This window comes from Orycteropus afer, unplaced genomic scaffold (genome assembly GCF_000298275.1).
Source record: "Orycteropus afer afer isolate SDZICR_OR568_19922 unplaced genomic scaffold, OryAfe1.0 scaffold00786, whole genome shotgun sequence".
In the NCBI taxonomy this organism is placed as follows: domain Eukaryota; kingdom Metazoa; phylum Chordata; class Mammalia; order Tubulidentata; family Orycteropodidae; genus Orycteropus; species Orycteropus afer.
The window spans coordinates 49,991-65,177 of NW_006922373.1; the positions used below are offsets into that span (position 1 = coordinate 49,991).

The 15,187-nt window shown below is 48.0% G+C and overlaps 1 protein-coding gene across 1 annotated transcript; it reads right to left on the reverse strand.

Moving 5' to 3' along the window:
- Positions 1-7,876: 7,876 nt before the first annotated feature.
- TMEM106A (transmembrane protein 106A) lies at positions 7,877-12,329 on the reverse strand. Its single transcript, XM_007957762.1, has 7 exons — positions 12,119-12,329; positions 11,502-11,565; positions 9,649-9,802; positions 9,012-9,152; positions 8,861-8,904; positions 8,285-8,338; positions 7,877-7,997 (listed from the first exon to the last, which is right to left on the reverse strand). The coding sequence occupies exons 1-7, from the start codon at positions 12,327-12,329 to the stop codon at positions 7,877-7,879; spliced, it is 789 nt and encodes a 262-aa protein (XP_007955953.1).
- Positions 12,330-15,187: the final 2,858 nt, after the last annotated feature.

Consider the following 15,187-nt stretch of genomic DNA (forward strand, 5'->3'; position numbering starts at 1 on the left):
AAAAATTAAATATAGAATTACCATATGAACTAGCACTTCCACTTCTAGAATACAGGTTTAATTGAATCCCCTAAAAAGATATATTGACGTCTGTTCTGGTTATCTAGTGCTCCTCTGACAAGAATATACCACATATGGGATGGCCTTAACAAACAGGAGTTTATTCTTACAATTTGGAGGCTTTAAGTCTAAGGTCAAAGTGCCAGGCTCTACGGGCTGGGTGAAAGCCCCTCAACCTTGGGGTCCAGCTCTGCCTCCTGCTCCCAGCCCACTGGAGCTAGAGGTGTTTCTTCACTCAGGCAGTGGCTGGCTGCTGAGGCTGACAAACCCAAGGTTGACAAGTAAAAAGGCACAGTCCTGATGTTACCAATCCACATGGCAGTCCATTAACATAAGTCCATTTTAAGTCCCAAGGTCGGTAGAGCATAGCAGGCTGCTGAGCAATGACACAGCTACATGCAGAGTCCAAGTGTGCCATAGACTCGAGACCATTCCCAAGGCTTGTCCTTATATACAGGAAGCAGACCACATCCCGAAGGCAGCTACTTGTGGTAGATCCCACCATGGAGGTGATTGCCAGTCTCATCATGGGGAATAACCACCACCAGCTGCCCAGCCACTTAATCAGGTCCAGCCAAGTTGACATAAGCACCACAAAGTCCTAACGCCCAGTACTGAGAACATGACCTTTCGTGGAAACGGTCTTAGCAGATGCAATTAGTTAACGTGAGGTCATCCTGGAGTGTGTGGGCCCTAACCCAATATGCCTAGTGTCTTCCTAAGAAGAGAACACACACACAGACACACAGGGAAGAATGCCACGTGATGATGGAGGCAGAGATTGAAGTGATGTATCTGCAAACTAAGGAACACCAAGGATTGCAGGCAATCACTGAAAGCTAGGAGAGAGGCATGGAACAAAACTCTTCAGATGGAACCAACCTTGTTAACACCTTGAATTTAGACTTCAAGCCTCCAGCACTGTGAGGACTGAATGTCTGTTGTTTTAAGACACACAGTTTATATGGTACTTTGTTACAGCAGCTCTAGGAAACTAATACCCAGAAGAACCAAAAATAGGGACTCAAACAGATATGTCCATGCCAATTGTTCACAGCAGCCTTATTCACAGTAACCAAAAGGTGGAAATGATACAAGTGTTCATCAACTGATAAGTGAATAAACAAAATGTGATATATCCACATAATGCAATATTTTATTATTAAAATAGTATTTTCTTATATATTATGCACAATATTATACATTTTTAAATATATATTTTATTGTAATTATACATATATTTTAAAATAAATTTACATAGCAAGTTAGATTCCCCTCTGACAATTTCTACACAAATTGATCAATGGCAGCTACATTTTTCACGTGTCAGTATTTCCGTTGTGTTCTGGTTATTCCATTCCCAGGACCCTAGATTCCCTGCTCCCTTATCTTCGTATCTTTGTGAAATAAATATTGACCTTTTGCACTCATGCAAGTGTTTTTTCAATAGAGCACTGATCTAACAGGTAAGCTCCTTGGTGTGTCACTCTACTTTTCTGTCAAAAGGGGTTAGTTTTGGTTCGGGTTTAAAGAGCATCTCGGGGCAACAGTCTCAGGGAGTCTTCTGGTCTCAAGTGGTCCAGTTCACTCTACTTTTCTGTCAAAAGGGGTTAGTTTTGGTTCGGGTTTAAAGAGCATCTCGGGGCAACAGTCTCAGGGAGTCTTCTGGTCTCAAGTGGTCCAGTTTGGCCATTTTTAAGAATTTGAATTTTGTTCTCCATTTTTCTCGCACTCTAACTAGGATCGCCTATTGCACCCCAGGTAGACTGATCAGTGGTGGCAGCTGAGCATGATCTAGTTCTTCTGGTCTTGGGATAGTCGAGGTCATGGCTCGTGCAGACTATCAGCCTTGGATATTTGTTTCTTCTTTGTGATTTTTGTATCTTCTTTTTTGACCCTGATGAAACCAATAGTTATGTTTTAGACGGCAGCCCACAAGCTTTTAAGACCCCAGACGACACTCACGTCACTCACTTCATGCAGAACATGAACTCTGTGAGCTATATGATGCCAGTTAACTTGAGTTGTCTCATGAGACCGTGGTCCTAAACTTTCAAACCCAGAAAACCCATCTCAGAAGGTGTTTGGTTATGTCCGAGGACCATCTGTAGTTGTACCTTCAATTAATGACTCTGCCTACACATATCTGTGTTTATTTATATATGTAGGTACTTCTGTTCTCATGTTTGTGTACACCGGTACCTACCTGTATACATACATGCCTATGCCCGGTCTTATGTGATCCTAAGGTCATTTTTTGTACTGTGGTGGATCTGTTGTCCTCTTACGTATGCTAGAGTTTTGGGCACAGGTGTGCTTTCCTCATGAGCACTTGCTGGCTGCATCATTTACCTTGATCACGCTGTGCTCCCTGCACCCATATTTGGTCCCACTTTTCCCATCACAAAAAATAACAAGTATTTACGATCTAGAGCATGCTTTCCTCTCCCTCCCCTCCTCCCCCTGGTATGCACCACTGAACATTGGTCTCTTTATATACACCTATGCTTGTCTTCTTATAAGACAGGGATCATACAATATTTGTCCTGATGTGCTTGACTTATTTCAGTTAGCTTTATGCCCTCCAGGTCTACCCACGTGACGTTTGGCAGACTCACTGTTTCTTATGGTTACGAAGTATTTCCATAGTATGTACATACCACAACTTGCTTATTCATTCATTTGCTAGACGGGCACTTTTCGTTGTTTTTTTTTTTTTTTTTTTGCTATTGTGAATAAAGCTACAGTGAACACAGGAATATGCATGTATTTGTTCATGTTGCTACTTCTAGGTCTCCAGGGTAGATCCCTAGAATGGGATTGCTGGATCATAGGGTAGTTCTATTTCTAGTTTTTTGAGGAGGCACTATCCTGTTTTCCACAGTGGTTGTAACATTTTAGTCCCATCAGCAATGGATAAGGGTTCCAGTCTTCCTACATCCTTGCCAATGTCATCACTTATTAAAATCAGTCCCTTTTTACATGGACGGAGATGGATAGTGTTTCATTGTCGCTTTGATTTGCATCTACTGGCTACAGATTGTGAGCATCTTTTCATTTTTGTTGGCTGCTTATATATGTCTTCTCTGATAAAGGTTCTGTTCACATCCTTAGCCTATTTTATAACTGGGTTGCCTTTTGGTTGTTAGAGTTTTATACAAATTTTAGAGATTAAAGTCTTACTTGATATGCCATTTCCAAAGATTTTTCTCCCAGTTTGTAAATTCTTTTTGCTCTTTTGACAGTCTGTTGATAGGCTAAGTTTTTACTTATCTTGAGCTCCCATTTATCTGTTTTGTCTTCTGTTCATGCACATGTTACCCTATTTTTATAAAAGATGAAGTCCCATAGTTTTCTCCCAGGAATTTTAAACATTAAGGGCTTGGATCCACTTTCTGTACTTGGTGTGAGGTATGGGTCCCGTTTTCATTTTTCTGCAAGCGGATATCCAGTTTTGCCAGCACCATTTATTAGAGAGACTGTTTTTTCCCCCATTGAATGGACATTGATCCCCTGTTGAAAATCAGTTGTCCAAAGGTGGCTGGGTTTAATTTTAGTATAGTTTTAGTGAAAGTGTACACAGCAAAACAGGTTTCCATTCAACAATTTCTACACATACTGTTCAGTGACACTGGTTATACACAATCTTTCCTATTATTGCACAGGATTTGTTCATTTGCTTTTATAAAGGTAGAATAACTGTAACAATGCCACTACCATGGCTGATGTAGTCAGTGCCCCATCCATATTTATACATGGTGCTTTTGAATGTTCTAATTTCCCAAAAAAACTCTTTCCCTGGCTTTTCCTCCTAGGCCTTAGGCAGTCTAGTTATGTCTCAACTTGCTCTTTTGCCCCAGGTGGCTGTGGACTGATGGTTGGACTTAAAAAAGTGTTTTTAAGCAGTACCTGCTGTTCTGCCCCAAGTTTGAGATGGTTAAAATAAACGAATGCCTGCATCAGTCCTTCAAGTAGCCCCTAGAGAGATTAGAACCAATGAACACAATAATTTGCAAAGGTCTACTCTGCTCCCTCCATGACTGTGTACCTAAAGGGAGATGAAGAACTGCTGGCTTCAAGACTACTGAACCTGACCCTGAACCAGGGAAGGAGTGAAGCACATGCAAACAAATGAAAAAGCCACAAAGATTTCCTGTTTTTTAAGTTGCCTTTTTCTTGATTCAATATTTGCTTGCTTCTGTTATTGTACTTTTCAGCTCCAGAATGCTCCAGAGTTCTGACAGCTGCTGCTTGTTCAGTGTTGCTGGGCGGGTGGGGAGGGGACAGGAGCTGGCAGCTGATGACTCTTCCCTCTTACTGATGTCACTCTCAGAAACTTCTAAACTAACCTGTTTTTTGCTTGCTGTCTCTGTGTCCTCAGTCGACAAATTACAAACAGCAGTGGTGATCCAGAAATAGACCTCAAGACCCCACTGGCCATGTGGAGCAAGTACACCTCCTCACCACCCAGCAACATCTCCACTGCAAAAGCCATCCCCTGCTCATCCACTCTAGAAGAGGATGCTAGCCAGAAATAAAGTGTGACTTCTTCCTGGACAGAATCAAGAGACTTAGCTCTGTGAGACTGGAGTGTAGGGAAGGGGGCAAGAGGAACATGAAGGTGATGGACAGGGTGGGAAGAGACGAGAAGGCAGTCCCATGCTTATCTAGGCAAAGCCAATGGGAGAACTTGGCTTGGACCATCGCCCCCCATTCCCACTCTGAGTTTACAACTTTACTACTGGCCCCTATTCAATGGTAGATCTGCCAGGGACTTTGGGTTTATGTCTGTTGCTGGAGCCAACAGCCCTTCCCCTAATCCCATGCCGTGGTAGTTAAGGTCGTGTGTCAACTTGGCTGGGCCTGGTTGAGTGGCTGGCCAGCTGGTAGTAGTTATTCCCCATGATGAGACTGGCAATCAGCTCCATGGTGGGCTCTACAAGTAGCTGAATAGCCGCTTTAAGGATGTGGTCTGCTTCCTATACATAAGCATGAGGTTTGGGAATGGTCTCTAGTTTATGGCACACTTGAACCCTGCATGTAGCCAAGTTGTGGTTCAGCAGCCTGCCATGCTGCGCTGATCTTGGGACTTTCAATGGACTTGAATTAATCACTTGTCATGTTCTTTGGTGACACTGGGACTGTGCCTTTTTACTTGTCAACACAGGGTTTGTCAGCCTCAGCAGCCAGCTGCTGAGTGAAGAAAAGCCTCCAGCTTCAGTGGGCTGGGTGTTGTTAATGTGCCGTTGAGATGGACCCGACTCATAGTGACCCCTCCTTGGGTTTCTGAGGTGGTATCACTACAGAAGTAGATTGTCCAACCTTCCTTCTGAGGAGTGGCTGGTGGGTTTGAACCACCAGCCTTCTGGTTAGCAGTCAAGTGCCTTAGGTACTGCGCTACCAGAGCTCCCTCAGTGGATCAGGAGCAGGAGGCAAAGCTGAAGCCCGTTGAGGGGCTTTCACCCAGCCCCTAGAGCCTGGCACTTTGAACTCGGACTTAAAGCCTCCAAACTGTAAGAGAATAAACTCTTTGTTAAAGCCATTCCATTTATGGTATATTTCTGTCAGAGCGGCATTAGGTAACCAAAACACATGCTTACTGAGATAGAGCTGGGAGAAGTGGGGGTTGAGTCAGTGCAGAGCAGGCCTGGGCGGCAGCAGAGAGGGAGGTAGCAGGTCAGGGCCTCTGGAGCTCAGTGCAATGCTGGGCCCACAGCAGGGACTCAGCTGTTGAAAGGATGATGGGGTGAGGGCCAGAGATGGAGAGCAAGAGGTCAGTGGTTGTAGCCTTAGGTATAAGAAACCTGACCCTGGGCAGGGGACAGAGACTTGTCTACGAAAATGCACAGGCCTCCCCCTTCCTGGGTCTCAGCCTTTCAGTTTAGCTGACAAGACCACGAGACTCCAAAGGGCATCCTGCTCACCAGTCCAAGGTGGAAGCTGGGGCAGGGGTGGGGAGACCGTGGGCATCAGGCTCTGGAAAGGTACAAACTCTGGGAAGTCCTTCCCTCCACTATCCCCAGAGGAAGGCTGCCTCAGTCACCCCAATCCCAAGCTAGGTCTCATGGTCTCAAAGGGTCTTCTCATTATAGCCTGCACAGCACTGCCTTTGGCCAGACTGAAGTTGCTGCACCTCAGTGCAACCCAGGGATGTTTCCTGAGAGAAGCATCTTGGGGGGGGGGGTGTTAGACAGAACAGGAATGCGGTAACAAAGTTGGAAGGGATCTTAGAGATATAAAATGAGATACAGCAGGTAAGGAAGTGCCCATGCTCAATCTCTGAGAGGCCACAAAAGCAGGCTATGTTCTCAGAGGCCTAGGTGAGGAGACCTTGACACCCACTTGCACCTAAGAAACAGCTGGGAGACAGGAGCATGTCCACTAGCCCTTCCCACTTAAGGAGACATTAAGACACAGATGAGTGCAGTTTACTGAATACAACATAAACCCTTTACATTTGGAGATCTAGGAACAGCAGAAGCTCCAGCCTAGCTTCCCTGGATGTGTTCTCTTGGCTGGCATCACTTTTACTCAGTTACCAAGGCATGAAAGCTTGGAGATGGCATGGACTTCTTCCTTCCCCTTACTCCCCCAGCTGGCTAGTCACCAGGTCCTGTCACCTCCTTCAATCCATCCGTCCTATTTCACATTCCACTTTCACTATCACCTGTGCCTCTCTCCATTTGCCTGACTGATAAAAACTACAGCCACCCTTGAGCAAGCAAATACCACTCCTGCTCAGCTGAAGCACAGAAACTGCCTCCATGTAGAGCCCGCTGGGTGCCTGCTAATGTGCTGCTCCATAAAGGTGGGAGGAGAGCAGAGGCCTCTGGGAACAGAGAATGGCCCTGTGCTAAGCCCAGGGCAGAGCAGAGCCATACAGCTTTGTCTGAATACTAATAGCTTCACCTCCAAATGCTTTCAGGGGGAGAATGATGCTAGGCCTTTTGGGGCAAAGAACCCACTGTTTGACCTGCCTATATCCACTCATCTGGGCTAATAGCCAAATCCTCTCTTTTAATAAACTCTTTTAAAATGACTCTGGCTTTTCCTGTGTTCCCTGTCTTGGCCTAGGAGCTGCCCGATACCTCCTCCTCCTCCCCTTCCTTACCCTTCTATTCTACTTTTGAGTCCTGCTGTGAAGAGAAGACGAAAACTATTTTATGGAGGGGAGGACCTTTCCCTGGAGAACAGCTGTCTTCCTGCAAATGTGGGGCAGTTATTATCCAGCAAGGATAGAGGGCCAAAGGACTTGGCCAATCTTGATGTCAGATGAGCGAGGGACAAACCACAAGGAGAAAGACAGTATGCCACCCTCACTCTGTCACATGATCAAAGCAGAGCAACAGGAGAGCATTATGGACCCCTACAAGACCTTAGAGGGAGCACTGATGCCCCCAGTCATTTTCCTATCACTGGGTGGAGAACCTGAAAAGGGTGCATGGAAGGCCAGACAAAGCCTCAGCTTTCTCCATTATTCAGCCAGGAGAGCCAGCCCCAGGGAGCCTGGCTAGCAAGGTACTCAGCACAGAAAGGGCAGGTGCCACTCTAGGCACTTGAAAGCAGATCAAGGGCAAAATCAGATGTAAGCCCCTGGAGAAACCAAGTTTCTACTCCTGTGGAAAATCAGAGGATGTGAGAGAGACTCGTGTGTGTGTGTGTGTGTGTGTGTGTGTATAGGGCGTAGGGGAGAGGGGAGGATAAGGTAGTGTTTTATTTTGGCAAAGTCACTAAAGTTCATTCTTGGGCACAACAGAGTTGTGGGAGATACAGACCAGGCTGGCAGGTACCCGGAGTGTAGGGGACAGTAGACAGGTCACAGTGGATGAGGGGCCAACAAGTGGGGCACCGATGAGTTTCCACGGCAGTCCACGTACTCATAGCTCTGGAAAACCAGCTGCTCTGAATGGCTCAGGTAGGAACAGGTGAGGGTGCCCCTGGAGAGGGTGGAGACATTACTGCCCAGCTCCCTCAGACGGCACCTCCTCCTTTCCTTCTGTTCCTTACTCTCTCCCCAACCTGTGTCCCAGCAGTTTCCAGACAACTCTGCGGCTGTCACCATCAAGAGCTTGTAAACAAGCTAGAGAAGGGGCTGGCCTTCCTACTCCTAAGAGCCCACAAAGATGTGAGGAGTCTGCTGGGATGGCTCTGAGATGGAGTGGAGCTGAGGTGGGACAGGAGTCAGAATGGGGGAGGGGAGACCAGGGGCCCACGCCCTACTTACTGGATGTGCAAAAGCACATGATGGACTTTGACTTTCAGCCAGGTACAGATTTTGCTGAGAGGGGTGGGGCGGGGGGAGAGAGAGAGAGAGAGAGAAACTGAACATGGTACCATGTGCGTTTCACATGAAGTAGCCTGCTGGGAAGCTCCAAGGAGAGCTGCAGGTCCCAGCCCCCTCCCCTCCTAGCCCCCTCTCACCCTTTCATCAGGAGCCTTCTAGCAGACACCCACCCCTCCATCCCCTCCAGCTCCAACTTGGTGACCATGGCACTCTTGCTGCAGCATCACCTCCTCAACTCCCGCCCCCACCCCCACTCGGCCCAGTGCTGGCCCCACACTGGGCAGAGAGCAAAACATTCATCTTCCTTAGAGAGTTAGTTTCAAGAGCTCATATAGTTAATGATTAATCAAATTCCATCCTGTTTTCTGTTACAATCTAGGTCCAAACACGCAGAGGCTGGGAACCCTGAACCCTTGCACATTGCAGCCTTGGCCACAAAAGGGCAGGCCAAACACCAGCTGGAGGGTTTGCTAAGCAGGAAAGACTCTAAGGGAGACAAGATCAAGGGACACTCACTAGGTATTCTCATCCCATATCCTGCTGGCCACCGTGTAAAACATCTGCCAACCAAATGGGCGTAGGGTCAGTGCCAATGCTGGCTGCTCCCCACCCACCACCACAGAGTCCACCCACCAGTGGGCAGGCTAGCCAGGGAGGCAGAAGTCACCTGTTCGCTGGCCAAAGGGCCAATGGGCAGGAGGAGGCTCTCAGAGACCTGCCCTACCACGAGGGACAGGTGCAGAACCTCGATGGCCAGCTGGGTCACAGTGATGGGGTAAAAGTTAAGATTGGAGACGTTCAAGGCATTCTGGGGATGAACACAAGGAAAGGGAGGGATGGGGGTGGCATCCTTGAGGGAAAAGCCAACAGTTGCAGAAATCTGGCTCCCCAGCCTGACTGTTCCACACCCTGTGATGGGTCTCAGGTGTGGAAGAGTGGTGCCAGGGGGCCCCTCAGAGGGGTGCTTAATGATGAGGGCACCTTTAACTATGACAGTAATCTGGCTCAGGTTCCCTTCTCCACCCTGCATGGCCTTTCCCCACTCAGTCCTACCCTAGAGTCTCAGGTACCCTCACCCCTCCCTGCACCCTATGATTTATCTTGATTCTGATCCCTCACTGTATAGTGGTTCAATCCTACACAATCTCCTATGGGGTTCATGGCTGCCCTGCTTCTCCCCAGGCTCCTAATACCCTCTGGGTGCCATCAGATCCCTGGCAACCCATCCCTGAAATGCCGGACAAAGGCTATAGAGAAGGGCTGCTGGGGGGGGGGAGGGGTGGGAGCCAGGTGCATCCACTCACCGTTATGTTGAGGTGGACATCAGCCTCGTCAAAGGCCACTGTGGAGGAGTTGAGGCCGGCAGGCTGCACAGCAATGGACCGGGGAAATAGGAAAAAGATGATGAGGGCTGAGGTCACCAGGCAGATGAGCACTGCCAGGAACACGAAGAGCTTCCTGTGGGAGAGCGGGACCCAGGACAGAGGAGAGGTCTGAACACCAAGAAAACTCCAAGGAGGGGGTCTGGACACACTTTTCCAGCCACAAAGCTCCCTCCTTCACCTTCCTCCGTACACCTGCACATTTAGCTCCCAGAGTTTGAAGATGAGTCCAGCTTCCAACACTGCTCAGAATGGGCAGGAGCACAGGACAGGGGGGAGGCAGGTAGGCTGGTTTCCATTCCTAGCTCTCTGTACCTATCAGCAAATAACTCTGAGCAACTCACTTGACCACCCCTCCCAAGCCTCAGTTTCCTCAGCTGTCAAATGGAGAGAACAAGTGTATCTATTTTCATCAAATTTGTTATGGGCTACTGTACGAAGCAGCAGCTCTGGGTTAGTGGGTAAGGCATTTGGCTGCTAACCAGAAGGCTGGCAGCTCAAACCCATTAGCTGTTCTGTGGGAGGAAGATGAGGCAATCTACTTTTGTAAAGATTTACAGCCTTGGAAACCCAATGGGGGTCACTATGAATCAGAATTAACTCAGTGGTAGTGAGTTTGGTTTTTCAGTTCAATGTATGAAACAAATGCCTGGGGGTGCAAATGGTTTCTATGCCCAGCTGATAACCAAAAGTTTGGAGGATTGAATCTACCCAGAGGTACCTCAGGAGAAATGACTGGTGGTCTACTTGCCAAAAAACAGCCGCTGAAAACCCTATGAAGCACAGTTCTACTCTGACACTTGCATCAGAACTTACTCAGTGATGACTGGTTTTTAATGCATGCAAGAGCACTAATGCCAGGTCCTGACACATAGGAAGAGCTCAATGAAAGTCAGCTCTTAATCTAGGAGAACCAAATCCAGATGTATTCTGAGAGTCCTGAACGTTAACATCAATATTCCGAACAGGACCCCACCCACACTTCTAATTCAAAACTGTGATTTGTATGAATGAGACAGGAGTCCCTGGGTGGTGCAAATGGTTAAACGCTCTACTACCAGTGAAAAGGTTGGCAGTTTGAATCCACCTAGGGGCACCTCACAAAACAGGCCTGGCGACCTGCTTCTGAAAGGTCACAGCCTTTCAGAAACCCTGTGGGGCAGTTCTGTTCTGCACACATGGGGTCGCCATGGGTCAGAATCCACTTGACTGTAACTAACAACAAAGGAGACAGCACCTTGTGGGTGTCTTAGGAGGGGCATTTCCAGTTTCTGATTCTGGTGGCTGGAGAAGGCTAGGTGGGGGCTCCCAGGGGAATTCAGGTCAAATGGACCTACAGGAAAATCAGAGTTGCAGGGGCCCCCAGTAAAACTCAGGGCTGCCTCTGAAGCGTCTCAGAACAGAGAGCAGCTGGCTTCCATCTCCAGGGAAGAGAAAAAGCAGGCCTCTGCTGCCACAGCAAGGAAAGCTCATAGGAAAAATCACTTCCCCGAAGCAACTGCAGTCAGAGCCACTCCCTCATTCTGAGGAGGATGTGCAGAACCAAGAGTCCTGGGTGTGCCAGAGGGGAGCAGTGATGCTCAGGGAAGGCCACCAAGGTGCCCACAGGCAGTGTCTGCTATGCCGGGGACTCAAGAATCCAAGAAAAATTCCTGGGAAGAGGAGCTAGCACATTTAAGTCCAGTGAGGCTCAGGGGCTGAAGGAGGAGACAAATAAGAAGACCAGCTCCCAGTGGGCAAAAGCGTGTGGAGCCAAGGGAGGGAGAGGGGCTTACGTGTGTCTGGGCTTCAGCCTCTGGTCCCCATAGGGAATCAGGGCTACCAGCTGCTTCTCCAGCTCTGTAGAGAGAAGAGGGGAGAGGGAGGGCCAAGAAGCAGTCATGACCACTGTTTCCTGTCCCAGCCTCCCAGAAAGACCCACCTACCTCCCAGACTAACATCAGAAACATGCTGCCTCTGCTCCCCCACCCCAGCAGGAAGGGGAGTACTGGGCTGCACCAAATACTGAAGTAGGCAGCTCAGCTTTTCCTCTCTAGAAGGGTAATGAGATGTTCACTAACAGGTGTAAGGAATCTATGAAAGTCATCAGCAAATCAGAGATGCCAGCTTTGGAAAGGTAATTTTTAATTTCCTGAATCCTAAGCCATAGAGCTTTGCTCGGGCAGCAGAGTGGCTGGAAAACCCCAGCTGGGGATACAACCAGGGCAAAAGGAGGGGTCTCTGCAGCAAACCCTGGGGTAGTTAGCCCCTCCCTCGCCTACCTGAGACTGGGTGACCACGAGCTGGGAGCAGACTCAACTACATTCAAACAGCACTCGGGGGGTCTGGCCCTAGGCCAAGATCAGAGCTTTTCTTGGATTCCAGATTATTTCTAGAACCTTGGCCTACTCACCTTGGGGGATCTCTCCACTGCCTTGGCAGGTGGGACAAGTCACAAAGCCGCCACCAGTAGCCCCTTCTTCACAAGGCACACAGGAGCTGAAGGACTTGCTGCTACTGGTGCTGGAGTAGCTGGTGGCTTTGCTGCCATTGGCTCGGTCCTGGGATAGGATCAACTTGCTCTCGTCCTCCTGAGAGCTCAGCTGGGAGAAGGTTTCCCCCATCCTGCAGGGCGATTTTTCACTAATGAAACAAGAACAAATTCCATGCTCAGCTTGTTAGCACCGACACAGAATACAACTCTGCTTTTAAGTTCTCAAGGTTAGTGAAGAGGCCCACGAAGGGGCTCAAGAAGTGCGAACCTGAAGAAGACAAGGTTTGGAAAACTGTATGGTTACTTAGGACTCTTGATATCAGAAATCGCAATACATTTGAGCTCCATTCCTCATTGTAGGAGAGTTCTGTCTGCCCACAAGAGGGAGAAGAAAAGGGAAAAGAAAAGAGGAAGTGATTGCACACTGGGGAACTTCCATAAGTGAGTGGCCCAGCTTTGTTTTTCCTGAGAAAGTTGCTGACAATCACTTCCAGAGAAGGAAGCTGCCTAGGGCTGGGCTGCAGCAGTCTGCACTCCCTTCAGCCTCTCAACAAGAGTATTAAGAGGTCGCTACCAGCCACTCCTCAGAAGGAAGGTTGGGCAATCCTACTTCCGTAGTGATACTGCCTCGGAAACCCAAGGAGGGGTCGCTATGAGTCGGGCCGACTCAACGGCAAATAACGACAACAAGCACCAGGGCAAAACAGCCTGAGGAGTATCCCAGACGAGCGGTGGAAGGAAGTAAACTTCCATTCCTGAGCCTCGGCAGGTGCTGGCTTCATTAGAAAGCAGGGATCCTTTGAAACAAGGAGAAAGAGAGAGAGATCACAGGTGTTCGCTCAGAAACCTACTTAAAGAAGCCCTGGAAGGCGTGGGAACCACTTCCTCGCTGCTTTTTGTTGGCTCCGTAGGAAAGCCCGCCTGAGGATGGCTCACAGCAATACACTTCACTAGGCAAGATCAAAGCTACTATCTGGAAAAACGCAGGAGGGGTGGCTGAAAGAGGAGGGCAAGGTGAGTTAAAATAAGGGGAGCCTCACCTGGCGCAGGTCTGGGATCTCTGTGGCTCCTCTCAGTTGCAAGAGAGCAAGGTGTCTGGAGTGTTTTTGGGGAGAAGGGCCTCTGTGGCAAGGTGGCGCTAGGGCCGCCCCGCAACTATCCCCCTTCGGCAGGGTCCTGGGGGGAGAGAATGGGGTGCGTTGAAGGGAGTGAAGTGCAGGGACCTTGGTCTCCGAGAACACCAAAGCTGCTTCCTGCACTTTCGGGGTTCGGTCTGCAGAGTGGTGAGGCCGGTGCGGACGGAGAAGCGGGTATTTCATTGAGATTTCAGCTCTCGCTAGAAACGCCGAGAAGCCGTCAGTTGAGCTTGATGCTAGGGGAAGGCACACGGGGTCCCTTGGTCCTGGCCTTCAAAAACGAACCCAGGGAAGGAGGGTCCCGGGAGCATCTTATCTCGAGCGATAAGCAGCGACGAAAAGGCTGTAAGCGGAAACGAAAGTGCGGAAGTCTGGCCCCACAACAAGCCTTGATGGTGACTCAGGAAGTCCCGCCCCCCTCCCGGGGCCCATCCCCCTCTCGACTCCCGGCTCTGGGACAGGCTCTCCTGCTCTTCAAGCCCGAGCTCTGGACTCAGCTTCCGCAAAGACCACCCAGTCAGGGTAGAAGTTTCAAAGGACCTTTATTTCACCATTCTTTTAAGTGGTTATGTACAAGTACAAGGAGGTGGACGACCGGACCCACGACGTTCCTGGATTTCTACAATAAGACTCAGGGGTCAAGACGGATCAGGCCCGGATGGGTCTCTTACCCACCACAATTACACACACCCTGCTGTTCACAAAAACCTTCAAAATAACTAACAGCCTGGTTGGTTTGTGGTCTGAATCCTGGTTTTATTTAATAGCATTCAACAGTTATACTGTAAATAAATGTTATGGCTAATGATTATAAAATCACCATTATAAATACCAACCAGGTTAAATAATACTATTTTAACTCTCCTTCCCCCTTTGGCCTAGGAGTCTGATTCTTCACTTGCTCTTGAGCAGTCATTTTTCTGAACAAATCTTCAGCACTTTTCATTACCCTTTTTCTTCCTTCATCAACTGCACCCAAGACCCTCTTCTGTAAACAGAGTGAGGATATGGGCTCTTTAAGAAGCAGCTCATTCCCACTCATCCTCAGATTCAACCACAACATTTTTCAGTGGGTTTGCCCCCTACCCGAGTTCTGCAAAATACCAGCGTCTTCCTGTTCTAGGCTCTCTAGGGCAAAATACTTTTAAATAGACTTCAGCCATTTAAGAAGTCATCAGGATATCCCATACCTCACACGCACACACTCACTTGCCCACCTGTGAACTTTACTGAGATTAACATAGGAGTCTGCCTTTCATTCATATTTCTATTTCCCTCACTCTGCTGTAAAATAAGATACGCCATGACATACATACATACATATATATATATATATATTTTTTTTAAAAGTGTAATTGTTAAAATTTACTATTCCTTTTTTAAGTAATAGAAGGGTTCTTTTCTTCCCTAGAGTATTAGCAAAATATTCATACTACCTACTTAACTTTCTTTTTCCCTTAAAGAAAAGAAAAATGTATGCAAACTTACTACAATAAACATAGCTCAGTAGGTGCTGGTGAGTTAATTATTTAGCACACGCCTCCCTCCTTTCATTGAAATGCAGACCTACAAGGTGGATACTCTTAAACGGATTAATTGGTCTTTAGAAAACAAAGGTATCAATTACTAAGTCTTGCTGGAAAATTATTTTCTCCTTGAGAAAGGAAGAGTATCAATGTTTCTGTCATGCTCTGGGTGTCATTTCAATGCACACAGCTGTGAGGCTTGGGGTTGTAGGGTGAGAGAAATGATAATCATTCTTGAAAACAACTGATGATAGCCTTCCTTCCAAAGTTCATTTCATTTAAAAATTGACAATTAACAGATACCTCCATAGAAACATCCACATTAG